Source organism: Centroberyx affinis, unplaced genomic scaffold, assembly GCF_046629955.1.
Source record: "Centroberyx affinis isolate AG114_WGS23_722 - 3 ecotype Tasmania unplaced genomic scaffold, CSIRO-AGI_Caff_v1 ptg001441l_1, whole genome shotgun sequence".
Classification (NCBI taxonomy): domain Eukaryota; kingdom Metazoa; phylum Chordata; class Actinopteri; order Beryciformes; family Berycidae; genus Centroberyx; species Centroberyx affinis.
The window spans coordinates 10853-38174 of NW_027279915.1; the positions used below are offsets into that span (position 1 = coordinate 10853).

Below are 27322 nucleotides of genomic sequence, written 5' to 3' on the forward strand. Positions count from 1 at the left end.
CAGGGGAGAGAGAGAGAGAGAGACAGAGAGAGACAGAGAGAGAGTTAGTTCAACACCGGCGCATTACACACACGCAGCATAAGGACTCCAGCTTCAAACACCTGTGAAGGAGATTAGGTGAGCTTTGATTTCATGTCATTGTGTCATTTGCAAGACGAGTCGGTGTTAGACTGTGATTTCAGAAACTTATCTTATCATTAGTTGTGGATTACACCATTCATTGTTTGAATCAGTATGTTCAGTTTGTTTGCTGTTGTGAGCTCTGCTGCTTATTTTGGGGCATGATAGTGCTTTGCAGGTGCAGGGCTTCTATTGGGCTGAACATTGAGATAAACAGTGATCAGCACTTTATTTATTTTTATTTTTATTTCTCCTTTATTTAACCAGGTGAGTCCCATTGAGATGTTAATCTCTTTTGCAAGGGAGCCTTAGCCAAGAGAGCAGCAAACAGATGTTACAAAAATACAACACAAAACCACAATAAAATTACACGGAAAACATACAAATATACAAATGACACAGTATACAATCTCAAGTAAAACAGCTACAAACTTCAGTTTTTAAAGACTGCAACAGAGTCGGTGTTAGACTGTGATTTCAGAAACTTATCTTATCATTAGTTGTGGATTACACCATTCATTGTTTGAATCAGTATGTTCAGTTTGTTTGCTGTTGTGAGCTCTGCTGCTTATTTTGTTTCATAATTACTAAAAGCCATCTTCCCAAATTCTGTGGAAGGGCGAGGGACAGTGAAAACTAGTAAATTCTTAGAGCGCAAGTTGTAAGAACTTGTGATACGATTGAAAAGGCGATTTAAATAGCCAGGGAGTTGCCCTATGATGGCTTTGTAGATAAAAATGTGCCAATGAAGCCATCTGTGGTAATATAATGAAGTCAGACCTGCCCTTTCATACAAGTGACAACGATGAGCGAGTGATTTAGCATTCAGAATGCTAAATCACGCATGTGTCACATCATGCATATAAAGAATATCACCATAATCAATCATAGGGAGAAATGTAGCTATGACAAGTCTTTTCCTTGTAGCAAAATTAAAACATGTCTTGTTTCTAAAATAGAAAACCAGTTTAATCTTGAGTTGTATGTGATATGTTGTATGTGGTAAAATCTGCATGGATTTTTTTATGTCATGTTATGCTGATCAGAAGGTGTCATAGTCCTGTGACTACTGAGCATCAGTTGGTTGCGTGAGCAACAACATGCCGCTTGGGGATTTCATATAATTTCAGCTCTGGGAATAAGACATAAGTGCTGCCTCATTAAATTGAGTTAGAATACTGTGTTCAAACCTATTCAGATTTTCTGTTAAGAGAGAGTCTTCTGAATATCTAATGAAAGGTGATTTTCTAAAAGTCTTTCAGAAGAAAGAACACCTAACCTACATTATAACAATGTGGCTGGAAAATTCAGCTGTGGTAATAGCTGTGGCATTACTGTCGTAATGCAGTCAGTGAAACGAATGAGTTTCCCACTGAGCAAATGTGCCTGTGCTTCAATAGCCAAAATACTGTACAGTTAATCTTGATAACACCTTTCTAGAAAAATATCAGGCTCGGTTCATCATCATAGAATAAGTCATCATAGAATAATAATAAGTTACCATTTCGAATGCAGCATTACATCTGTTGAGCTTAGAATGATTGTGTAACCAGATTTAATTTGGACTGCAATTTATTCTGTGTTTTGCTGTGTGTTTTGGGTTTATCCTCTTAATAAACTTAATTAATTAAAACCCCTAAAAATGAGGCTTTAGTATGGATACGGCTTTCTTCATTTAATCAAAACCATTGGTCAAACATTTTCAAATGTTGTAACACCACTTTTGTTAGATTCCAGCTTTGGAAATAACATATTAGTCACAAACTGTTTGAATAGCTTGGCATTCAACCTGCCAAAGTTACAAATGTGTGTGAGAGGATTGATCCTGGGCTCGGCCAGAGAGACAAACACTTACACTTTAACCATGTATTTGTATTCTTAGACAAGGATGTATGTTGCAAGACATGGCACTAAGGAGAGGACCAATCAGGAGATCCATACTGCATTACCAACAAGAGTGTTGAGGGGCATTTGTGTGTGTGTGTGTGTGTTTGTGTGTGTGTGTGTGTGAGAAAGAGAGAGAGAGAGAGAGAGAGAAAGAAAGAAAGATAAAAGTGAAAGAGTGAAGTAGAGAAAGCAACCAGTGCATTTGTCAGGGACAGAGATGAAAAAGTAAATTATAAAAAGTAATTCATAATTTGGAAAGACTTATAACAGAGGCAACACACCACAGGATCAGGGGATTGAATAAAAAAAAATACTCCACTGGGTTTTAGGTAATATTTAAAGTGGATACAGACAACTTTTCAACTTTCCCCCGTTGGTTGTCCCCCTCTAGCGTTTCCAAGTGGTATTGTTGTTTGCGCTGCTGTTGCAAAGACAACCGGATCGCTTTCTGTTAGAGCCTAGCTCTGTGCAATAGAACAAACCATCTGTCTGCTTATCAACTCCTTGATCATAACACAATATAGTAACTTTCACCACTGCTCATTTTAGAAAGGCCACTGCAAGAAAACGTGTTCTTTGTTTAGATTATCAAACGGACAATGGATCATTTGTTTGTTTCTGGCTGCTAACGTTGCTAACGCTAGCTACGATAGCTAACGCTAGCAGCCAGAAACAAACATAGTTAGATGTTCTTTTATTCTAGAAACAAACATAGATGTATGTTTCTGGCTGGTCCTGGCTTCCTTGTAGCTCCTGGTTCGTTTTCTGGCTGCTAGCGGTAGCGTTAGCAACATGGCTAACGCTACCGCTAGCAGCCAGAAACGTTAGCAACATGGCTAACGCTACCACCAGCAGCCTGCTACTGTCCAAACTACTACTGTCCAAAGCAAGAAACAATCCCAATTTGAACTAGAAACCCCGATCTCAGTGCTACGATAGAGGGTAGTGTTTCCACTGTCACTGCGGTTGTTCCACCGTCCGCCATTTCCGCTACTGGGGATAGCTACCTTTTTTTTTAACTGGGGATAGCTACCGGACCTCTGTTGGTTGCGCAATGGATGACGCACTTCCTTTGTGCCGTAAATCGAGCCTTCCTTGTCTCGGGAGATCGTGCCCGGTGGCAGACAGAATTGCATAGTGAAAGCGAGGCTTATAGGGAACCAATCTAAACGCTGATGGTGTCATTATTCTATAGCCGTTACACTGTGCAATCATCATTTACTTCATAATGATAAGTTCAAGCAAAAAAGTTGTCTATAGAGTCTTTAAATATCAACAAAAGAACAGCCATTAGATAAAAGCATAGTTGTAGAACAAGAAAAACTAGAAGGCAGAGTTTTCTTCTCTCGTCTGGAACAATTTACTTTTTTTTCTGAGCAGGGTTGTGTCTTCACTGTCTTTGTTTCTATGTAGCCTACTGTTTGTAGCTGGATGGTGTAGAATTTCAGCATTCTTTCAACTGATGCATCTATTATCTCATCACCTTTATACAGCAATGTTAAAGATCACTTATGCTATTGACTGTGAAACATCTCTCTACTGACCAGACACACCCTGATTCTTATCTACCAGAAAAATACACAGCCTGTGTCCTTTATTCAAGTACTGTATTTCCATTTACTACTGATGACAGTTTTGGACAACAATAATGAGAATGTGTAAAAAGGCAGACTTGGGTAATAAGCTTTAAGAGGCCATTCTTTGAGGTGGTTTTAGAAGAGATAAGAGTGACAAGCCATTGTGGTGAAATAAAGAATGCCAACGTTCAGTAGACCTTTTATTCTTAATCATTAATAATTAGATAAAAACAATAATTTCATGTTATACTTCCACCCAGCGACATGGTTCTAATAGCGGGATGAGTGGTTAACATATTAATATTTAAATGAACAGTTAGGCAACCACAGGTATATGTTTATTGGATATCTTACAGCGGGTTTGAACGCAACTTGGCCAATCAAAACTGAAAGACGAGAACTATATGTTTTATAATTGGTTACAGGTTAACTATAGTCAGCCATGCTGGTGTCTGATGAGGCTAAAAGTCTATAAAATAGACTACAGTGGATTCACCAGCCAGTCATGTGGGGCTTGTGAGGACTTAAGTTACTGACTACAACCTGTTTCTCTGCTTCCCTCCCCAGCGATTTTCCCCAGAGAGCCCCCGGACCCCATGAGAGGGTCAGCCACATCATGAGATCACGCCACCTCTTCCTATTAGTTTACCTATTGGCAAACTGCTGGGGTAAGGGCAGATTATTGGGTTAGGAGATTATCTTCTGCAGTTTCCTTGATCCAAATGGATATGAAGTGTCAAGAAATACTTAAAGGAAAAATCCACCCTAAAACACTTTAAAACTGTTAAGAAAAAGACAGCTATCAGTGATATACCTTGCATTTTGTCTGGGTCCATTTTGTTGCTGGGTGGTGTATTTTTCTTATTCCCACACATATCTGGCCAAATACAGAAGAGGTGATGCCACATCAAAAGATTTCCAGTGCAGCTACAATGGAGTTTAACAGCAGATTTTTTTTTTTGCTCTCTAACCCTAAAACATCAAAGGTAAACATCAGGTTTTGGTGTCGGTCCCTCAAAATCAAAGAGCAAGAGCTCCTATCTAGACTCACCATTTTGCACCAGCATTCAACAGTCATACAGGAAGAAATCCATTGCAGAAGAGGCAGAGATACAATTTCTCCACTAACAGTAGCCTCAATAGACCAGAGTGAGTCATGCCCCTTGAGTAAGGGGCATGACTCACTTTTTATTGACTGGAAAAACTCTCTTGCTCTTCTTACTGTTGCACTATTGCATCACTTTACTCTCTCCACCTACATGTAAAACCAACAGCTAGATACAACAAGTTTAGCCACTCTGGGGGCTGTCGAAAGGCATTCTGGGAAATGTAGAAATAGAAGTAGATGGGGCAGGTTGAGGGAAAGTGGGTACACTAAAAAATGTGATTACAACACTTCACCACAAAATAACTCCCAGAATGCACTGAACATCACAGATTGATGATATATAACAGTGTCAGAGCATCCCGGGGTGGATTTTTTTCCTTTAAAAAACAATATGCATTCTCAGATCAGATCCTATTTAGGGTCCAATAAAATCGTGGGTCAGCTGTAATAATGAATCATGTCTTCTTTTTCAAACAGGGATATCAAGCGCACAAAGGTAAGATCAGGCAGTAGAAATAACTCAGTGGTAAAGAGACAATACATTTTCTAACAAAGTCAGTTGAGCAAAAGATGCTCCTGTCAAACCTGTGTTTTAAGATTATCCCCGTACTCTTACAGTTCTAAATATAGTGGACTGAAATTTGCTTTCTTTTCTCTCTAAATGCTCATCCGGCTGCTTCACGGATGGAAATCTACAGAAATGAAACCTGTATTGCACAAGGTACCTGTGCTCAGGTGAATGAAGTTCTCAATCGCACGCACACACTCACACACACAATGTCACGTGCCAGCGCTAAACGTCTAGTCCAGCACGCAGCACTAGGCTATTTATATCTAATTGTTGATGGTTTTGATCACTTTGATGATTACAGGGTTAGAGTTGCTGAAGCCTTTTTGCGTACTTGTACACAAATGCGGGTACAAGAGTGTGGTTGAAGTGAAATTCTGCCCTAAAAAAGATGTTTTTCTGATGATCTTGATAAATCCGGATTTGTGAACATAGGTCCCTCCCATAGCTAGAAATAAGAAAGTCAGGCTCTAATTTATTATATTATCTGGAGAAATCTTCTGGAACTGTTTTTTTTTTATTTTTTTTTAACAACAAATGGTAAACCAGCGAAGAGACACATGGTAATTTACAGTAATGGGGATATTATGGGTATGTTTTCTTATTAAAGCTATTGGTGCTGCTATTAAAGAGGCTAAAGCATACTGAATCTGCAAAGTTACATGGTAAGTCGCAATCCCCTTTCACTGTCAGTAGCAAGTATACCCAGCTGCAGCCTGCAGAACGGGGCGGGGCTACAGATCGAACCTGTACTCCCTCCCATTGATGATTTCATTGGTTTAGCTGAGGTTTTGATGTTAACTATGCTGCAGCCTGCAGAGCGGGGCGGGGCCACTTAGAGTTTTAGTCTTACTTATAGCCAAAGGACAACAAAAGAATACAAACATAAGGTTTGTTTCCAATCACACTGCTAATTTATCTTAGCTTAATTAGTTAACCTCATCTATATTTTGTTATTTTGGAAATATGTGTCATGACTCCTCACAAATATAATGAGATAATTTGATAGAGACACCCATAGTGAGTATCCATGGTGAACTGGATTTGCACACTTTCCAGGGAAATCGTCTGTGTACTGTTACAAAATACCACATAATGTTGCTTTGGTGCAGTTTGTGTTGTCTACAAATATCAGCAATAGGATATTCAACAATGGCAGTTTCGTTGCCACCATATTTTCGGGTTTCAGTTCATTTTCTTATGACACTATATCAAATTATTTCATTATCCAAACTGATCATTCTTTCCTTATGTTCTCATCTTGTCATCATTAAGGTCCCGGACCAAACCTCGCACTTCCTACAGTGTGTGGGCCTGCCACCAACGGACACGGGGAAAGATCACATGCGGAGGCTGAAAGGACTGATCGAGGCTTCCCTGGATGTGTACACCTTCATGGTATGACTGAACAACTAGCAATAGCAGTAAGGAATGTTCCTGAATACAAAAGCAACGGAAGGAATGTTGCCAAAAATTCCCACCTGACCAGTTGGTGTTGTCATACTATCTTTGTGGCTTCTTTCCAAGGAGTGACACATGCACTTTACAACACATGAGAAATTATCCATGCAATGAGAAATAATCTGCTGTAAAGCCTGTCATTACTGGGCAATATCACTACTGTATGCCGTAAAATGTTAAACTTCAGTAGGAAGAACGCACATGCAGACATGAAGCTTTTGTAAAAACCACTATGAAGAAAATTCAAGTCGCACAGTCTTCTCTTTTCTTTTAGTTTTGTGCTTTACTGATTTCACCAAACATTACTCTCATTCTCTTTTCTTCCCTCCCCCCTCCCACCCCTCAGAGGTCCAGCATGGCGGGAGTGCCACTTCTGAGCCTGGAGGCAGCAATGATGTTCAACCCTGAGGCAGATCCTTTCCAGGACCAAGCCCTGGTCCAGATGTGGCTGGAGGTCAAGATCAAACCACTGCTGAGCTCAATCAGCAAACAGTTCCTGTCCTGCCTCAGCACCAAGAACTTCAGCTGCACCACCTACCAGACTGTGTACGTCTGCTCCTCTGTCTCTGTCTTTGTCTCAGTCACTATCTCCATCTTTGTCTTTTCTCTGTGTCTCTCTCATACCACACCCTTTATGTAGACAAACAGCATGCTTGACCCCCCCTTCTCTTCTTACAGGGTGAGGGAGCTGAGCCACCATTTCTCTGAGATGGATCCTGTGAGACAGAAGTGGATCTACATGTTCTTTATGTACCCCTTCCTGTCTGGAGAGGGAGTAGCTGGTACAGCTTTCATGTCAATGTCTTTAATTCTAGCTTATAATGAATTCACTGTACTGTACATATATCATACACCATCCATTAAATGCTATTTAACTTACATAAAAATGCTTCGATTCGCTAACATCAGTATAAGATTAATTAACTATTCTAATTTCTTTGTGTGATGCCATCTCCATACAGGCTGTGTGCGGCCGGAGGAGGGCAGTGAAGATTGGTTAATCAGGAATTTTGGTTCCTTCAGCGCTATGGCCCGCATAAAGGACTTCTCAACTCTCAACATGGTCTTCAGTGGTGTGAGTTAAACTGATACTTCTCTTCGCTACAACATTTAGAGGATTTACAAGATTGTTTAACACGTAGCCTATACCTCGACCTGACTCCATGAACAGTCAGCATAAAGGAGACAGAGTGGGGGGGGATTTTATGGTTTTTGTTCTCCAGATACTGGAGCTGGAACTGTTTCAATTGGAAGTTATGTGTTTAGACCCAATGCTTCATTAATAAAGAAACATGTACTGGCTTTGCCCCACCTCTGTTTTTCCCCTTTCTTCCTACCTCTCCTTCTGACTGCTTTCCTTCCTCCTCTCTTCTCTCTCCTCTCCTCGTTCCCTCTGTCCTTTTTATTTTCGCCCACAGCTGGAGGTCCTTCACCTGCTGACCCCAGAGCAAAAGGCTGAGCTGCTGCTGAGGCCTGAGGTTGCAGGTCTGGACAACGGCACTCTGAGCCTGGTCTTTCACAGTTTGATGACAGGGGGCCAAGGCCCTCGGCCCACCCCAACCCCGAACCCAGGACAGATCCACTGGACCAGCCCAGGACACACACACACCTATCCTCCTGGACTCACATACAACCCCTACTTACCACCTTCACCCCAAGATAGCCTCACAGAGGTACTGTGGAATAGATATTGTCAGGTCATTGTAATTTCTGCACGTTGTTAAAATAATAGTTATAACACCAAGACCTGGATGTCTCAGTGATAGTAAATCTGAAATAATTTTATTTGGCCCTCCCAGCTCCAGAGGTATGATTCAGAACAAACTAGGCTAGTCTGTCTGGCAACATTAAATTAGCGGCCAGAAATTCGGGGGTGTATGGTGGTCTAACTTCTGAGGGTCTGGTTAAGAAGGTAGCACAGTCCCGCTTCTTTCAACTGAGGAATATATCAACAATTAAGATTCCCATATCAGCCCAATTCTAGCATCTTTACACTGGTTGCCAGTCACTTTTAGAATTGATTTTAAGATATTACTGATTAGCTTTAATGCTCAACAAGGTTTGGCCGCTGGCTATATTGCAGAGCTTTAAACACTCTGTGAGCCTGATAGCAGCCTGAGATCCTCTGGCAGGGAACTTCTCACGGTTCCACAAGTTGCCTCCAGGGCCCCCAGGCTGTGAAACCACCTGACTGAAGAACGCAGGCTGGCTAGATCAGCGTCATCTTTTAAATCTCCTCTTAGATCTTATTTTTGTAGAATGGCTTTTATGTAATGGTTTATCTGAATTGGTCTTTTATTTTTTTTTATTTTTAATCCTTTTTATTTCTTTTGGTCCCTTATTTTATTTACTTTTATTCCAAATGCTTGTTTTTAGATAAGTTCTATTAACATAATAATGCTAATAATAATAATAATAATCATCATCATCATCATCATCATCATCATCATCATCATCATCATCATCATCATCCTCATTATCATCATCATTTTTGCCACATTTACAGGTTGTAAATGTGTTCATGGGAGCCGTCAGACCTATTGGGAGCTTTGTTAGGGAGTTTGTGTCCCTCACGCACGAGGTACATGCACACACACACACACAGACACACACACACACACACACACACTCACACACACAAATGGACAATGTCTGCAAGTTTACCGTATGTCTGCTAACTGAAATGACTCACCTGCTGCCTCTCCAGAGGAATATATCAGAAATAAGAAGCACCACGCTGACCCAGGCTCTGCTCAACTGGACTCTCGCCGAGCTAGCAAGCATCTACAGACCGCATAATGAATCTGTAGCTCCTGAGAGGGAAACGTTTGATGTGACAGATGTGGAAGACTGGTACCAGCATGTTGTAAAGCCAGTGTTGCGGAGGTTTTTGAGTGACGAGCAGGCCCTGATGCATGAAAACATCACACTGGCCTTCCACCGTCTATTGTGAGCCAAGCAAACATTTTTTTTTATACAATGAGAGTTCCTCCTCCTTCAATGTTTTATTCATTTTTTCATATAGTATAGTGAAGATAGAATTATGAATGAAATGATAATGAGATAAATTCACAGCAGTCCACTCAGCCACCCCAAGTCAGTTAATGTTATACTGTGATGTGAAATGGTGTATTGTAAAGTCTTTTGTGTGTAACTAAACATGATTATTTTTCTTGTTGTACAGCTATTTGGACTATGGTATGGACAATAACACATCTGGACTCCAGGACATCTGTAGCATCACCCTGGACAAAGACGAGGGATCATGTGGAGTGAGGAGGCTTCATTTTTTCATTCATTTTTTTCATTTCCTTTTTTATGAATGCAAATTTTATGTGTTTATCTCATCTAAATTTACACCACAAATGATTCCTAAAGAAAACTGACCGTCCTCTGCACTTTCATCCATTTCTTTCTTTCCCTTTCTTTTCTTACCCTTTCTTCTTATTTCTTCCCATCCCTCTCTCAATCTCTTCACTTATCCTTCGTTCTTTTTTCTTCCCCTGTTTTATTCATGCTTCCAGCTGACCAATGCAGTGGTAAATGTAGCCCATGTCCTGCACTGCATTGGCCGTAGCAACCTGACGCTGTCCGAGGAGACGATCATGAGAATGGTTGCAGAGCTGACAGGACGTCTGAACTCACTGGTCAAGGAGTTCTCCACAGCGGTAAGCCTCAACCTGTCACTAGTGTTAGCGTTGTGGATATAATTAGGATGTTTAAGAATACCTACATACCTATCAGGTTTGGGGTCAATTCATGAATAAACAATTTATGAATTAAACTGAATTGTAATTCCAACTCCAGGACCTGAATTGTAATTTACCAGGCATTTTCAATTCAATTCATGAATGGCCCCAACCCCGCTACCTCTCTATCTATTTGCTTGTATGTTTGTTTGTTTGCTTGTTTTATTATTTATTACACAGGTTGCAATTACAGTAGAAACCAAAATCAGTGCTGCGTTCTTCTGCCTTTCCCTCCTGTAGAACTTCAGTGAGGTAGCGTCCCACTTTAGGGAGGTGTTCACTCAGGTGGAGTCTCCGTCTCTGACCCGGGAGAACCTGGAGGACCCGGACTTCATCAAGCTCTGGTTCCAGACCAAGCTGCTGCCCCTACTGCCTCAAATACCCACAAGCCTCCTCTCCTGCCTCAGCACTAAGAACTTCACCTGCCCCGTTTACCAAACCCTGTGAGTTGCCAGTTTTGAGGGGAATGCTTTTTTCACACATGCATATTCATGGTATAGTGATTGTTATTTTCGTATTTGTCCTGCCATCTCCAGAGTAGCAGAGCTAAGCAAACACATGCTCCACATGGATCATGATCAGATGTACAGTCACATGATCTACGAGCATTTCATCTATCCCTTCCTGCTACATCACAACACCTCCGGTAAGTAAACTGAAGGCAGTCTTAGCAGCTACAGTTAGAAGCACAAAGCAATAGGAAAGCAAGATAATTGTGACTTTTAGACTTAGAATGATAAACAGAATCTGAAGCGATTTATCCTGCAACCACATAAACATTTGAGACATACAACTTAGAGCTTTACACTACGTTTTGACACATGATACAACAAACTTCGCATGTAAATCACGGCAACACTAATATTTGGTATTGACACACGTTTTTATCTTCAGATCCCCAGTGTGTCTCCTCAGCCAATCACAGTGCAGACTGGCTGGAAAAGAACTTTGGTTTCTTCTCAGTGTTCGCCTCTGTTAGAGACTTCTACAGGCTCAACCCAAACTTCTCTGGAGTAAGTCTGGAAAACTTTCAGCAAGCATTTATACTGGAGACTGAGCTTAATTGAATTCTTTAGCTGTGCTTTTGTGCTGAACCTGAAACCTTTCTCTCCTCTCCTCTCCTCTCCTCTCCTCTCCTCTCCTCTCCTCTCCTCTCCTCTCCTCTCCTCTCCTCTCCTCCTCTCCTCTCCTCTCCTCTCCTCTCCTCTCCTTTCTTCTTGCTGCCTTTCTCCTCTCCAGCTGGAGGTCCTGCACCTCCTGTCTCCAAAGCAGACTGCGGAGCTGCTGGTGTTGCCTCTTCCTACTCCACCAGAGAAAGAAGTCGTCATCCACAGAGTGTTTGACTACCTGACTGAGTCTCCAGAGGAAAGAAGGTTTCTGGAGGTCCTGCACCACCTGGTCCAGCTGGTTAAAGAGGTAACAGCTCTGCTTATGATAGCTTTAAACTGGCAAACTGTCCCCAATGTTCATAGTAATTAAAATATTTCATTTCTCAGGTTCGTCCACCCTGCGGTGTCTACAAACTCATGTGAGTGCTGTCAGATGTTTTTATAACTTACAACAGCATTTGGTGATTTATTCCAGCCAACTTTTACATTTTGTTACATGAACTCACAGTTGTCAGATTTTTTCCATTTTGGTTAAGATTGGTGTCATTAACTGGATTTTTTATTGTTGTGTGTCAGTTTTGAACGTTTGTATGGAGCCATACCATCTCTGCCCCAGGAAATCGAACCAGCCACCTGGGCCCAAATTGATCATCTGATAAATGTTGCACCAGAGGGTCAGTCACTCACACACACACACACATACACACACACACACACACACATTCACACGCAGACAAACACACACACACACACACACACACACACACACACACACACACGCACACATATGCACACATACACAGAGTCACCATACCCACAAAGTTATACCATTACCTGATCTGTACAGCAGTCTGTTATCAGTTTTTCTACTGTAATCATAATGAGCAGATAGTGTTATGTGTACATTATAGTTGACATAAGCTGACTGAATATTATCTCTGTGTTGATTTGGACAGATTGTTTGCCAGGAAATATTACGGTGAGATTTCTTTATAGTCTATCTTCTTCTATTTTCAGTTAATCTGTTTCACCAATATTTTATAGCTCTTATATTTATTGCTGTAATCTTTAAAATATGTTCTAACCTGTCATTCACAGTGCCCAGTAACCAGATTCAACGGTAAGAGCTCTTCGACAGACATTTGTATAGTTCAATCTATAGTAGTATTGTATACTAATTGCTTCTACAGCTGCCTTTGTTTGAGATACATGTTTTTTCTGTGTCATTTGACAGGTACTAAAATCTGCAGCGGAATCAACAGGTAATCCATTCTTTACTATCTATATCCAAAATTCCCCAAAGTGTTGCAACAGTTACTGTATTGACATGTATTTGCTATTTTACATTTATTCACAGCAACGAGCTACAGCATTACTTGAGCACATCGGTCTCTATGGATGTTCCCTGTAATCTTACCCTGGAGAAATATGCATGTGCACAGGTGAAAACCTAATTTATGCTTACTCTTTTGTCTCAGGGTCAAAATCAGACTGGAATTGCATATGAGTAGTAAATAGTGAGTAGGACAGTTTCTGCAATTCAGTGTAGATTCTGTGCAACATCCTGCTTGTTTGACTAAATAACTTCCAATGTCTACTTTCACTCTCTCTCACACACAGCTAGAGAACTTCACAGCCAATCATCTGGTGTCTCTTCTGAGATGCAATCTGCCTGGAAACAGCAGTCAGTCTAAAGTGGTGTGGAAGATGCTGCTCACTAAGCTCTCCTCTGTCTTGGACCCGGCTCTGGACATCCTTGCTAATATGGTCAGTGTCTTGACGAACCTCTGATGTGCTTACAACTATGTAAACTCCTCAACTCTACATCTTTTGAGGCCTGTTTAAGAGAGGACACATCGATGGTAGTTGTTAAGGAAGGGAAGAGCTCGTTCACTTTTCCCACCCACATTTTCCCAGCTAATCTGGGGATTTGAATGTTTCGGCCACAAATCTTTGTAAAATGATCATCGTTCTCTCCTCCAGTCCATGCCCATGATTGGTTCATCAGCGTCTGAGGTTCTGGATGTGATCGGAGAGATGAGGGTGTTGATGCTGAGTGATGAGCAGCTGGGGGACAGCAGCGTCATCAGGAAGTGGTTCTCTGGCCGACTGAGAGGATTCCTGCCATCTGCATCAGGAATGTTCCTGCACTGTCTCAACAGCAGGAACCTCAGCTGTCATTCATACCAGCAAATGTGAGTGTTGATCTAGAGACTTCTTATCCTGTCCTCTTTACCATGACATAAAGCCTTCACAGCTCCTGCATGTCTTTCACAACAATATGCATATACAGTATATCGCATTCTATGTCTATATCCTTTTGATTTGATATTTAGTCTTTTGGCTTCAAAGGTAAAAGTGATTTCTCATTCTGTTCTTGATTTTATTCTCAGACTGCAGGCATTTAGCCACCAGTTTGATAACATGACCTTAAAGCAGCAGCATTTGGTCTTGAGGGAGCTAATCCTCCCGTTCCTCTCCCATCGGCAATCAGGTACAAGCTTGGCTGATTGTTGTTTCAATCTATTTCACTTTGATTGACTCCTTCTTTACTGGCAAAGTTTCTTGTTCTGTTAGCATTTTCATATATCTTTGTATTTTCATGACTTGGTGTTTAATTCTGATCCATCCCCTCCAGATCCAGGCTGTGTGTCCAGCTCCAACAGCAGTGCAGACTGGCTGCGGAAGAATTTTGGTCCATTTTCAGTGTTCGTGTCACTCAGAGATTTGCTGGATCTCAACCCAGACTTTGCCCCGGTAAGACTTCAGTTCTGCTGACAAGGCACTAACATCATTGGGCCTATAATTTAATTACCTAGTAAATTTCAAATAACAATTTTCTTCTTCCCTTTCCTTCTTTCTAGCTGGAGAACCTACAACTCCTGTCTCCAAAGCAGACTGCGGAGCTGCTGGTGTTGCCTCTTCCTACTCCACCAGAGAAAGAAGTCGTCATCCACAGAGTGTTTAACTACCTGACTGAGGCTCCAGAGGAAAGGAGGTTTGCGGAGGTCCTGCACCACCTGGTCCAGCTGGTTAAAGAGGTAACAGCTCTGCTTATGATAGCTCTAAAGTGTATGGTAAACTGTCAACTGTCCCAAATGTTCATGGTCAAATATTTAATTTCTCAGGTTCGTCCACCCTGCGGTGTCTACAAACTCATGTGAGTGCTTTTTGGATGTTTTTATAACTCACAACAGCATTTGGTGATTTATTCCAACCAACTTTCAAATTTTGTCACAGCTGTCAGATTTATTCCATTTGGCTTTAGTCCTTATTGGTGTCCTTAAATGTGTTTTTAATGTTGTGTGTCAGTTTTGAGCGTTTGTATGGAGCCATACCATCTCTGCCCCCGGAAATCAAACCAGGCACCAGGGCCCATATTGATCAGCTGATAAACATTGCACCAGAAGGTCAGTTACACAGACACACACACACACATACACACACACACACACACGTGCACATGCACATGGATACATACACACAGACACACACACACACAGCGACCATACCCACAAATTTATACCGCTATACCTGATGTGAACAATTGAACCTCGATAGTGTTATGTGTACATTATAGTTGACAGAAACTGACTGAATATTTTCAATTTGTTGATTTGGACAGATTGCTTGCCAGGGAATGTTACGGTGAGATTTTTCTCTACTTGTCATTATATCTATAGGTATATTTTACCTCAATTTTATAGCTGTTATTTCAATTTTATTGATTTATCTTTAACATTATGTTCAAACCTGTCATTCACAGTGCCCAATAACCAAATTCAACGGTAAGAGCTCTTCCACAGACATGTGTACAGTTCGAATACTATTGTATTAATTGCTTCAAGAGCTGCCGTTCTTTGAGATTCATTTTTTTCTGTGTCATTTGACAGGAACTCAAATCTGCAGTGGAATCAACAGGTAATCCATTCTTTACTATCTATATCCAAAATTCCCCAAAGTGTTGCAACAATGATTGTATTGACGTTTAATTGCTATTTTACATTTATTCACAGCAACAAGCTACAGCATTACTTGAGCACATCAGTCTCCATGGACGTTCCCTGTAATTTTACCCTGGAGAAATATGCATGTGCACAGGTGAAAACCTAATTCATTCTTACTCTTTTGTCTCATGGTTAAAATCACATTGGAATTGCATATGAGTAGTAAATAGTGTGTAGGACAGTTTCTGCAATTCAGTGTAGATTCTGTGCAACATCCTGCTTGTTTGACTAAATAACTTTCTATGTCTACCTTTCACTCTCTCACACACAGCTAGAGAACTTCACAGCCAATCATCTGGTGTCTCTTCTGAGATGCAATCTGCCTGGAAACAGCAGTCAGTCTAAAATGGTGTGGAAGATGCTGCTCACTAAGCTCTCCTCTGTCTTGGACCCAGCTCTGGACATCCTTGCTAATATGGTCAGTGTCTTGACGAACCTCTGATGTGCTTACAACTATGTAAACTCCTCAACTCTACATCTTTTGAGGCCTGTTTAAGAGAGGACACATCGATGGTAGTTGTTAAGGAAGGGAAGAGCTCATTCACTTTTCCCACCCACATTTTCCCAGCTAATCTGGGGATTTGAATGTTTCGGCCACAAATCTTTGTAAAATGATCATCGTTCTCTCCTCCAGTCCATGCCCATGATTGGTTCATCAGCGTCTGAGGTTCTGGATGTGATCGGAGAGATGAGGGTGTTGATGCTGAGTGATGAGCAGCTGGGGGACAGCAGCGTCATCAGGAAGTGGTTCTCTGGCCGACTGAGAGGATTCCTGCCATCTGCATCAGGAATGTTCCTGCACTGTCTCAACAGCAGGAACCTCAGCTGTCATTCATACCAGCAAATGTGAGTGTTGATCTAGAGACTTCTTATCCTGTCCTCTTTACCATGACATAAAGCCTTCACAGCTCCTGCATGTCTTTCACAACAATATGCATATACAGTATATCGCATTCTATGTCTATATCCTTTTGATTTGATATTTAGTCTTTTTGGCTTCAAAGGTAAAAGTGATTTCTCATTCTGTTCTTGATTTTATTCTCAGACTGCAGGCATTTAGCCACCAGTTTGATAACATGACCTTAAAGCAGCAGCATTTGGTCTTGAGGGAGCTAATCCTCCCGTTCCTCTCCCATCGGCAATCAGGTACAAGCTTGGCCGGTTGTTGTTTTCAAATCTATTTCACTTTGATTGACTCCTTCTTTACTGGCAAAGTTTCTTATTCTGTTAGCATTTACACATATCTTTGCATTTTTATGACTTGGTGTTTAATTCTGATCCATCCCCTCCAGATCCAGGCTGTGTGTCCAGCTCCAACAGCAGTGCAGACTGGCTGCGGAAGAATTTTGGTCCATTTTCAGTGTTCGTGTCACTCAGAGATTTGCTGGATCTCAACCCAGACTTTGCCTCGGTAAGACTTCAGTTCTGCTGACAAGGCACTAACATCATTGGGCCTATAATTTAATTACCTAGTAAATTTCAAATAACAATTTTCTTCTTCCCTTTCCTTCTTTCTAGCTGGAGAACCTACAACTCCTGTCTCCAAAGCAGACTGCGGAGCTGCTGGTGTTGCCTCTTCCTACTCCACCAGAGAAAGAAGTCGTCATCCACAGAGTGTTTAACTACCTGACTGAGGCTCCAGAGGAAAGGAGGTTTGCGGAGGTCCTGCACCACCTGGTCCAGCTGGTTAAAGAGGTAACAGCTCTGCTTATGATAGCTCTAAAGTGTATGGTAAACTGTCAACTGTCCCGAATGTTCATGGTCAAATATTTAATTTCTCAGGTTCGTCCACCCTGCGGTGTCTACAAACTCATGTGAGTGCTTTTTGGATGTTTTTATAACTCATAACAGCATTTGGTGATTTATTCCAACCAACTTTCAAATTTTGTCACAGCTGTCAGATTTATTCCATTTGGCTTTAGTCCTTATTGGTGTCCTTAAATGTGTTTTTAATGTTGTGTGTCAGTTTTGAGCGTTTGTATGGAGCCATACCATCTCTGCCCCCGGAAATCAAACCAGGCACCAGGGCCCATATTGATCAGCTGATAAACATTGCACCAGAAGGTCAGTTACACAGACACACACACACACATACACACACACACACACACACGTGCACATGCACATGGATACATACACACAGACACACACACACACAGCGACCATACCCACAAATTTATACCGCTATACCTGATGTGAACAATTGAACCTCGATAGTGTTATGTGTACATTATAGTTGACAGAAACTGACTGAATATTTTCAATTTGTTGATTTGGACAGATTGCTTGCCAGGGAATGTTACGGTGAGATTTTTCTCTACTTGTCATTATATCTATAGGTATATTTTACCTCAATTTTATAGCTGTTATTTCAATTTTATTGATTTATCTTTAACATTATGTTCTAACCTGTCATTCACAGTGCCCAATAACCAAATTCAACGGTAAGAGCTCTTCCACAGACATGTGTACAGTTCGAATACTATTGTATTAATTGCTTCTAGAGCTGCCGTTCTTTGAGATTCATTTTTTTCTGTGTCATTTGACAGGAACTCAAATCTGCAGTGGAATCAACAGGTAATCCATTCTTTACTATCTATATCCAAAATTCCCCAAAGTGTTGCAACAATGATTGTATTGACCTTTAATTGCTATTTTACATTTATTCACAGCAACGAGCTACAGCATTACTTGAGCACATCAGTCTCCATGGACGTTCCCTGTAATTTTACCCTGGAGAAATATGCATGTGCACAGGTGAAAACCTAATTTATTCTTACTCTTTTGTCTCACGGTTAAAATCACATTGGAATTGCATATGAGTAGTAAATAGTGTGTAGGACAGTTTCTGCAATTCAGTGTAGATTCTGTGCAACATCCTGCTTGTTTGACTAAATAACTTCCAATGTCTACTTTCACTCTCTCACACACACAGCTAGAGAACTTCACAGCCAATCATCTGGTGTCTCTTCTGAGATGCAATCTGCCTGGAAACAGCAGTCAGTCTAAAATGGTGTGGAAGATGCTGCTCACTAAGCTCTCCTCTGTCTTGGACCCGGCTCTGGACATCCTTGCTAATATGGTCAGTGCTTTGACTAACTTCTATTTACATACCAGGGACTGCTGTCATAATCTGGAGTAGGGGTTACGTCATTGTCTTACTATTTGTCTGTGCTTATGTGCTTTTGTCTGTGCTTATGTGTTTATGTGCCTATGTGTTCCTGTATGTTTTCTCTTAATGTTTTTTATATGCCATCAACCTGCCAGGGACTGCAGATGAAAACTAGCCTAGCTAAATCTGGCACTTGTACATGATGGACCTAAGTGCTCATGTTAATTAATGTGCATTGTCCCTTCTTAAATAAATAAACTCACTCAAACTCACTCAAACTCACATACAACTCTGCCAGATCCTCAACTCTACATCTTTTGAGGCCTGTGTAAGAGAAGGCACATGGTAGTTGTTAAGAAAGGGAAGAGTGTTACTCGTTCACTTTTCCCATCCACATTTTCCCAGCTAGTCCGGGGATTTGAACGTTTCAGCTACAAGTCTGCTCCTCTAAACTCTAGGCCACATGACTCCATCAATACTAATGATTCTATTAAAAACATTAAAAGATGGCCCCATCTTTTTAAAATGATCATCAATCTCTCCTCCAGCCCATGCCCATGATTGGTTCATCAGCGTCTGAGGTTCTGGATGTGATCGGAGAGATGAGGGTGTTGATGCTGAGTGATGAGCAGCTGGGGGACAGCAGCGTCATCAGGAAGTGGTTCTCTGGCCGACTGAGAGGATTCCTGCCATCTGCATCAGGAATGTTCCTGCACTGTCTCAACAGCAGGAACCTCAGCTGTCATTCATACCAGCGAATGTGAGTGTTGAACTAGAGACTTTTTATCCTGTCCTCCTTACCATGACATAAAGCCTTCACAGCTCCTGTATGTCTTTCACAACAATATGCATATACAGTATATCACATTCTATGTCTATATCCTTTTGATTTGATATTTAGTCTTTTTGGCTTAAAAGGTAAAAGTGATTTCTCATTCTGTTCTTGATTTTATTCTCAGACTGCAGGCATTTAGCCACCAGTTTGATAACATGACCTTAAAGCAGCAGCATTTGGTCTTGAGGGAGCTAATCCTCCCGTTCCTCTCCCATCGGCAATCAGGTACAAGCTTGGCTGATTGTTGTTTTCAAATCTATTTCACTTTGATTGACTCCTTCTTTACTGGCAAAGTTTCTTGTTCTGTTAGCATTTACATATATCTTTGTATTTTCATGACTTGGTGTTTAATTCTGATCCATCCCCTCCAGATCCAGGCTGTGTGTCCAGCTCCAACAGCAGTGCAGACTGGCTGCGGAAGAATTTTGGTCCATTTTCAGTGTTCGTGTCACTCAGAGATTTGCTGGATCTCAACCCAGACTTTGTCCCGGTAAGACTTCAGTTCTGCTGACAAGGCACTAACATCATTGGGCCTATAATTTAATTACCTAGTAAATTTCAAATAACAATTTTCTTCTTCCCTTTCCTTCTTTCTAGCTGGAGAACCTACAACTCCTGTCTCCAAAGCAGACTGCGGAGCTGCTGGTGTTGCCTCTTCCTACTCCACCAGAGAAAGAAGTCGTCATCCACAGAGTGTTTAACTACCTGACTGAGGCTCCAGAGGAAAGGAGGTTTGCGGAGGTCCTGCACCACCTGGTCCAGCTGGTTAAAGAGGTAACAGCTCTGCTTATGATAGCTCTAAAGTGTATGGTAAACTGTCAACTGTCCCGAATGTTCATGGTCAAATATTTAATTTCTCAGGTTCGTCCACCCTGCGGTGTCTACAAACTCATGTGAGTGCTTTTTGGATGTTTTTATAACTCACAACAGCATTTGGTGATTTATTCCAACCAACTTTCAAATTTTGTCACAGCTGTCAGATTTATTCCATTTGGCTTTAGTCCTTATTGGTGTCCTTAAATGTGTTTTTAATGTTGTGTGTCAGTTTTGAGCGTTTGTATGGAGCCATACCATCTCTGCCCCCGGAAATCAAACCAGGCACCAGGGCCCATATTGATCAGCTGATAAACATTGCACCAGAAGGTCAGTTACACAGACACACACACACACATACACACACACACACACACGTGCACATGCACATGGATACATACACACAGACACACACACACACAGCGACCATACCCACAAATTTATACCGCTATACCTGATGTGAACAATTGAACCTCGATAGTGTTATGTGTACATTATAGTTGACAGAAACTGACTGAATATTTTCAATTTGTTGATTTGGACAGATTGCTTGCCAGGGAATGTTACGGTGAGATTTTTCTCTACTTGTCATTATATCTATAGGTATATTTTACCTCAATTTTATAGCTGTTATTTCAATTTTATTGATTTATCTTTAACATTATGTTCTAACCTGTCATTCACAGTGCCCAATAACCAAATTCAACGGTAAGAGCTCTTCCACAGACATGTGTACAGTTCGAATACTATTGTATTAATTGCTTCTAGAGCTGCCGTTCTTTGAGATTCATTTTCTTCTGTGTCATTTGACAGGAACTCAAATCTGCAGTGGAATCAACAGGCAATCCATTCTTTACTATCTATATCCAAAATTCCCCAAAGTGTTGCAACAATTATTGTATTGACGTTTATTTGCTATTTTACATTTATTCACAGCAACAAGCTACAGCATTACTTGAGCACATCAGTCTCCATGGACGTTCCCTGTAATTTTACCCTGGAGAAATATGCATGTGCACAGGTGAAAACCTAATTTATGCTTACTCTTTTGTCTCAGGGTCAAAATCAGTTTGGAATTGCATATGAGTAGTAAATAGTAAATAGTGTGTAGGACAGTTTCTGCAATTCAGAGTACATGCTGTGCAACAACCTGCTTGTTTGACTAAATAACTTCCAATGTCTACTTTCACTCTCTCTCACACACAGCTAGAGAACTTCACAGCCAATCATCTGGTGTCTCTTCTGAGATGCAATCTGCCTGGAAACAGCAGTCAGTCTAAAGTGGTGTGGAAGATGCTGCTCACTAAGCTCTCCTCTGTCTTGGACCCGGCTCTGGACATCCTTGCTAATATGGTCAGTGCTTTGACTAACTTCTATTTTCTATTTACATACCAGGGATAATCTGGAGTAGGGGTTACGTCATTGTCTTACTATTTGTCTGTGCTTATGTGCTTTTGTCTGTGCTTATGTGTTTATGTGCCTATGTGTTCCTGTATGTTTTCTCTTAATGTTTTTTATATGCCATCAACCTGCCAGGGACTGCAGATGAAAACTAGCCTAGCTAAATCTGGCACTTGTACATGATGGACCTAAGTGCTCATGTTAATTAATGTGCATTGTCCCTTCTTAAATAAATAAACTCACTCAAACTCACTCAAACTCACATACAACTCTGCCAGATCCTCAACTCTACATCTTTTGAGGCCTGTGTAAGAGAAGGCACATCGATGGTAGTTGTTAAGGAAGGGAAGAGCGTTACTCGTTCACTTTTCCCATCCACATTTTCCCAGCTAGTCCGGGGATTTACAAGTCTGCTCCTCTAAACTCTAGGCCACATGACTCCATCTATACTAATGATTCCATTAAAAACATTAAAAGAGGCCCCATCTTTTTAAAATGATCATCGATGTCTCCTCCAGTCCATGCCCATGATTGGTTCATCAGCGTCTGAGGTTCTGGATGTGATCGGAGAGATGAGGGTGTTGATGCTGAGTGATGAGCAGCTGGGGGACAGCAGCGTCATCAGGAAGTGGTTCTCTGGCCGACTGAGAGGATTCCTGCCATCTGCATCAGGAATGTTCCTGCACTGTCTCAACAGCAGGAACCTCAGCTGTCATTCATACCAGCGAATGTGAGTGTTGATCTAGAGATTCTTATACTTGTCTTACCTTGGAATAAATCCTTCACAGCTCCTGTGCCTGTTTCACAATAATATGCATATATATCGCATTCCATGTCCATATCCTTGTGATTTGATATCTACTCTTTTTGGCTGAAAAGGTTAAAGTGATTTCTCATTCTGTTCTTGATTTTATTCTCAGACTGCAGGCATTTAGCCACCAGTTTGATCACATGACCTTAAAGCAGCAGCATTTGGTCTTGAGGGAGCTAATCCTCCCGTTCCTCTCCCATCGGCAATCAGGTACAAGCTTGGTCGGTTGTTGTTTTCAAATTTATTTCAAATTTCCAACCTTTGATTGACTCTTTCTTTACTGGCAAATGTTTAGTCCGTTAGCATTCATATATATCTTTCTATTTTCATGATTTGACATTTAATTCTGATCCATCCCCTCCAGATCCAGGCTGTGTGTCCAGCTCCAACAGCAGTGCAGACTGGCTGCGGAAGAATTTGGGGCCATTTTCAGTATTGGTGTCGCTCAGAGATTTGTTGGATCTAAACCCAGACTTCGCCCCTGTAAGACCTCAGTTCTACTGATAACAAGGCACTAAAATCATTGGGCCTATAATGTAATTACCTATTTTAAAATAACATGAATTTTTTTCTTCCTATCCTTCTTTCTAGCTGGAGGTCCTACGACTCCTGTCTCCAAAGCAGACTGCGGAGCTGCTGGTGTTGCCTCTCTCTACTCTTCCAGGGAAAGAAGTCCTCATCAATTATTTGTTTGACTACCTGACTGAATCTCCAGAGGACAGGAGGTTTGCTGAGTTCCTGTCCCACCTTGTCATGTTCTCTCAAGAGGTAAAAAGAGTGTAGGAACATGGTTCCTCCTCATTTTAATTCAGAAATTACACTTTGCACTGCTTGTTTAAAGTAACCATCTTTGTTTTCTGCATTTCCAAGGGAAACATTTCCTGTTCGTCATACAAAATACTGTGAGTTTATATCTATATATGTTGTGGTTGTTGGAGACTATGTACAAAAAACTCCATTACATAAATTATCACAGCGTTAACACCAAATGTTGTTGTGTTCCAGGTTTAGCAGACTGGACCTGGCCATGCCTGTTGTTCATCTTGATATAGCATCATCCATCACCAGCAGCAAGCTGGCCTTATCTCAGCACATACCCCCAGGTGAGAGGCTCAGTCTCCATGATAATGATGAAAATTACCCTTAACCCTTGTATAGAACTCTTAACCTGCTCATCAAAGCTCAAATTTGCATCAAAAAGTACATTTTAGTTTCTTGCTAATGACTTTAAATTGGCAGACAGAGTATCTAATTCATGTCAAAGTTGGTTGGGCCAAAAACAACTATTTCTGATTTGGTTTTATTAAGTTGTAGAAAAGTCTGTAACATCCAGCACTTTATGAGAATGGCAAGACCATTATTGTGTAGGTTTATAGGGAGACCTAACTGTTTTGTTGCAGTGAAACTTTAGGTATTTGAATAATGTCCAAATGGAAGCATGTAAATGGAGAATACGATGGGGCACAAAACTGGGTTGTGAGTCCCCACATGCAATGTCTGCTGAGAATGAGAATTTGCCTAAAACTCTGAAACTTTACTACTCTGTTATGGTAATTGCCAACATATGATTTGGTATTCAATACATTTTAAAATCTATACCAAACTGTACCAAAAACTAATCTACACTTCTAATCTAATCTACACAATCTGCACTTTTCTCATAGGCTGCATCATATACAGTGGAGAGGTAAGTACAGTATATGGACATGACTTAAGCTTTTAAGTCTAACTTGAGTATTGGCCTCTGACAGCAGATTCATAACAATTTTAATGTTTTTCTTCCCCAAGTGCAATGTTACCCCAACAAATGGTAAGTGTTCTTATTACTTTAACAATTTAATTCATAAAATAATTTAACTTTTTATTGTGAATTATCAAAATGAATTAATTTCTTGCTATTTTCACAGAAACAGACATTTGCATTCAAGTGAACAGGTGAGATTTGTAAAACAAAGCCTCAATGTAAAATTACCCTGCAGTATCTCACTTTCAACTATCTTAAACATTTTTGCTAATTATAATATCAGCAAAATATTGAGCTTCTCTGCCTCTTTTCTACCAAAGTACGGCACTACAGCTCCACCTTGGTAATGGGCAGATGAATGGACGTTTCTGTGACTTTGGCATTAAGAAATATGCCTGTGCATCGGTAAGGCACCGAAGTATCTCAGATCAACAACTGTACTACCACTACCATCAATGTGGTCGTCAGTATATTTTCTTATCTTTACTCTTCCATCATTCACCTATTTTCATTCTCCTGTGTTTGTTTTTGTCTCCCAGCTGTCAGCGTTGACAGCAGAGGACCTGGCAGCGGTGCTGAAGTGTAACCGCTCCTCCAACTCCAGTGGCTCCAGACCCGTCTGGAAGCTCTTCCTCTCCAAAGCCTCTGTGGTGCTGGATGCAGCTCTGGATCTTCTTGCCAACATGGTACAAATCTGCTCTAATCCTAACTTTCCTGTTTCCCATACTGAGGCCTAACTAGGCTTAACTTGCCTAGAATTATGCCAAATGAAGCTTAGATAAACATATTTTTAAACTGGGTAGGAGGCGTGATTTGAAATTACAAGCCTCTACAGTTATAACTTCTTTACCCACTTCTGAAAACATATTATGACAGATTTTTCTATAGAGAACCGAAGTCTGACGTAATTTTGTTGGCTGTAAAGTTAGTATTATTTATTTATTTATTTTAATTAGTATGTATTTTATTTAATGGAAAAACATCATGTAGCTAGTAAGCCTCTGTGTAGAACACACTTTATTTTCTGTCGTTTCGTGCAAATCCCACTCATATTTTCCATAGGGATTTTCGTGTAAACACCAAATTGGCAGAGATGCTTATCTATGGCATCCAAAATGATTCAAAATGACAACTTCAGCTTACGGCCTCCATAGTAGTAAATGCCAATATGAAACATACCAGCTGTCCCATTTTTGCTTACTGTTTTTCGTGTAGTTTTTGTGCAGTTATGAACGGTAATTTAAAAGATGTGAGAAAATGCATTATATACCTATCGGACACATTTTGATACAGACATTTTGAATTGGAGTACTGAAGATTCCAACACTAGACACTGGATATTTTACATCTTTCCATTTCTCGTAGACATTTGACCCCAGTGACCCAGCCGTGTCCCTGGTTCTGGATTCGATAAGAGAAATCCGATTGGACAGCTTCAATACAGCCAACTTCCAGGATCCTGCTTTCATCCAGCTGTGGTTCAACCGCAGGCTCCGCCCCTTCCTGCCTGCTGTGTCCACTGACTTCCTGTCATGTCTCACCACTAAGAATTTAACCTGCAGCACGTACCAAGACATGTAAGTATCACATCATTTACTGTATACACACACGCCTCCCTCAGCTTTACTGCCATCTTGAACAACAGCGCTCCAATTACAGAACAGTTTATGTCCTTACATGATTTATAATTCAAAATTGTAATTTCCAACAAAAGGCTGAGGTCATGTTGTTGTCATACTAAGCACCTCAACTTATTTCTGACCACAGTGTCCAGATTTTGAGCCGTCATCGGTCAAGCATGAAGCTCTCCAGGCAGATCGCTGTCTATACACACTTTATAAAGGTCTTCCTGACCAGGAATCTCACTGCAGGTAGGTTGTCGAGTTCCCATAAGGAAAGTGTTTAGAAATTAATGACACAATTAAAAAAAAAAATGTAATAACATAACTTTAATAGATAAGTATTGTCCTACAATAAAAGTATCAAAGTGAAAATAAATGCTGGCGTAGGAAATGTGTGATCCATAATCCATAGCATCATGGTCTAGATGTGCAATCAATATTCCTTGAGAGGCAAACTATTATCCTCCATTAAATCAAAGTCAAAATGAACTCAATGATCCATAGCATCAAGTTCTTGATATTTTGAGTTGTGTTTAGTTGAATTTGTCCTGTGTACTTTGTGGTCCAGACCCCAGCTGTAGCTCACACAATCCAAACAGCGGAGAATGGCTGGAGAAGAACTTGGGAGGTTTCTCTGCTCTTGTCTCCTTCCGTGACCTACAGAGGCTGTACTCCAACTTTTCAGCGGTACTGTCTGTTGTTTGTTTTGCATCATATATCAGTTTGTTGCCTGTTATGTTTTTTTTTTGCATGCTTTTCAGTCTTCATTTTGAACCTGTCAGTGTTGTGTAGTCACAGAGTAATGTGTGTGTGTGTGTGTGTGTACTTGTGCATACAGATGGAGGCCTTGCCGCAGCTGACAGTGCGGCAGCTGGCAGAGGTGTCCTCCACACTGGGCCAGCTCACCACTGCTGCTCAGGTTACCATGGTGACGGGCCACGTCCCCAACCAACTCTTCACAGCCTTCTTTGATGACTTCTCTGCTGCTATCACGGTGAGAGACTGTACAACTTTCTAGAAACACCAACTCTCAAATAAAACCATGTCTCTAGTAAGCACCAGGAAATACTGTATTTTACTGAGTATATACCCAATCAGACAATGTTTATCTGCTCGTTTAAGATATAATCGATCATTATTCAGTTCAATTCCTGTGAATGTTTAAACTGTATCTCACAAATGAATGGGTGGACCAGGCTACATGATTGACAGGTAACTGCTTCACTGCTTCAACAGAGGGAATTTCCACAATACTGTATATTCTGATTGTCAATGTCAGAAATAAAAGATAAATGTTTTTGTATTGACCCAAATACGGTCAAAGAGAAAGCTATCTCCCAAAAATAGCCTGTTTCTATTAAGTACAGTGCTTCTTCTCTCCTCTTGCCTTTCCTCATC

At 40.9% G+C, this 27322-nt stretch overlaps 2 protein-coding genes across 2 annotated transcripts in view; both read left to right on the forward strand.

Annotated features, from left to right (window-relative positions):
* On the forward strand, window positions 1-21251 carry mslnb (mesothelin b). Its single transcript, XM_071526678.1, has 55 exons — window positions 1-117; window positions 4152-4252; window positions 5170-5188; window positions 5391-5427; window positions 6536-6658; window positions 7068-7267; window positions 7400-7503; window positions 7684-7796; window positions 8140-8394; window positions 9228-9302; window positions 9429-9670; window positions 9906-9993; window positions 10246-10389; window positions 10711-10913; window positions 11007-11116; window positions 11365-11483; window positions 11710-11886; window positions 11967-11998; window positions 12156-12253; window positions 12536-12558; window positions 12678-12699; window positions 12814-12841; window positions 12937-13021; window positions 13200-13346; window positions 13563-13774; window positions 13973-14073; window positions 14218-14336; window positions 14444-14620; window positions 14708-14739; window positions 14892-14989; window positions 15205-15227; window positions 15346-15367; window positions 15473-15500; window positions 15596-15680; window positions 15858-16004; window positions 16221-16432; window positions 16632-16732; window positions 16879-16997; window positions 17105-17281; window positions 17369-17400; window positions 17553-17650; window positions 17868-17890; window positions 18009-18030; window positions 18136-18163; window positions 18259-18343; window positions 18522-18668; window positions 19247-19458; window positions 19658-19758; window positions 19905-20023; window positions 20131-20307; window positions 20395-20426; window positions 20579-20676; window positions 20892-20914; window positions 21033-21054; window positions 21160-21251. The coding sequence occupies exons 2-55, from the start codon at window positions 4201-4203 to the stop codon at window positions 21249-21251; spliced, it is 5460 nt and encodes a 1819-aa protein (XP_071382779.1). The 5' UTR covers window positions 1-117; window positions 4152-4200.
* The window catches only part of mslna (mesothelin a), a 17194-nt gene continuing 11110 nt past the window's right edge, over window positions 21239-27322 (forward strand). Inside the window, exons 1-17 of the mRNA XM_071526679.1 lie at window positions 21239-21367; window positions 21553-21699; window positions 22266-22477; window positions 22668-22768; window positions 22923-23041; window positions 23150-23326; window positions 23429-23460; window positions 23564-23661; window positions 24223-24245; window positions 24347-24368; window positions 24466-24493; window positions 24623-24707; window positions 24842-24988; window positions 25668-25879; window positions 26070-26173; window positions 26493-26611; window positions 26763-26918. Of these exons, the coding sequence (XP_071382780.1) occupies window positions 21320-21367; window positions 21553-21699; window positions 22266-22477; window positions 22668-22768; window positions 22923-23041; window positions 23150-23326; window positions 23429-23460; window positions 23564-23661; window positions 24223-24245; window positions 24347-24368; window positions 24466-24493; window positions 24623-24707; window positions 24842-24988; window positions 25668-25879; window positions 26070-26173; window positions 26493-26611; window positions 26763-26918 (1830 nt within the window). The 5' untranslated portion in view covers window positions 21239-21319. The remainder of the gene's footprint in view (window positions 21368-21552; window positions 21700-22265; window positions 22478-22667; window positions 22769-22922; window positions 23042-23149; window positions 23327-23428; window positions 23461-23563; window positions 23662-24222; window positions 24246-24346; window positions 24369-24465; window positions 24494-24622; window positions 24708-24841; window positions 24989-25667; window positions 25880-26069; window positions 26174-26492; window positions 26612-26762; window positions 26919-27322) is intronic.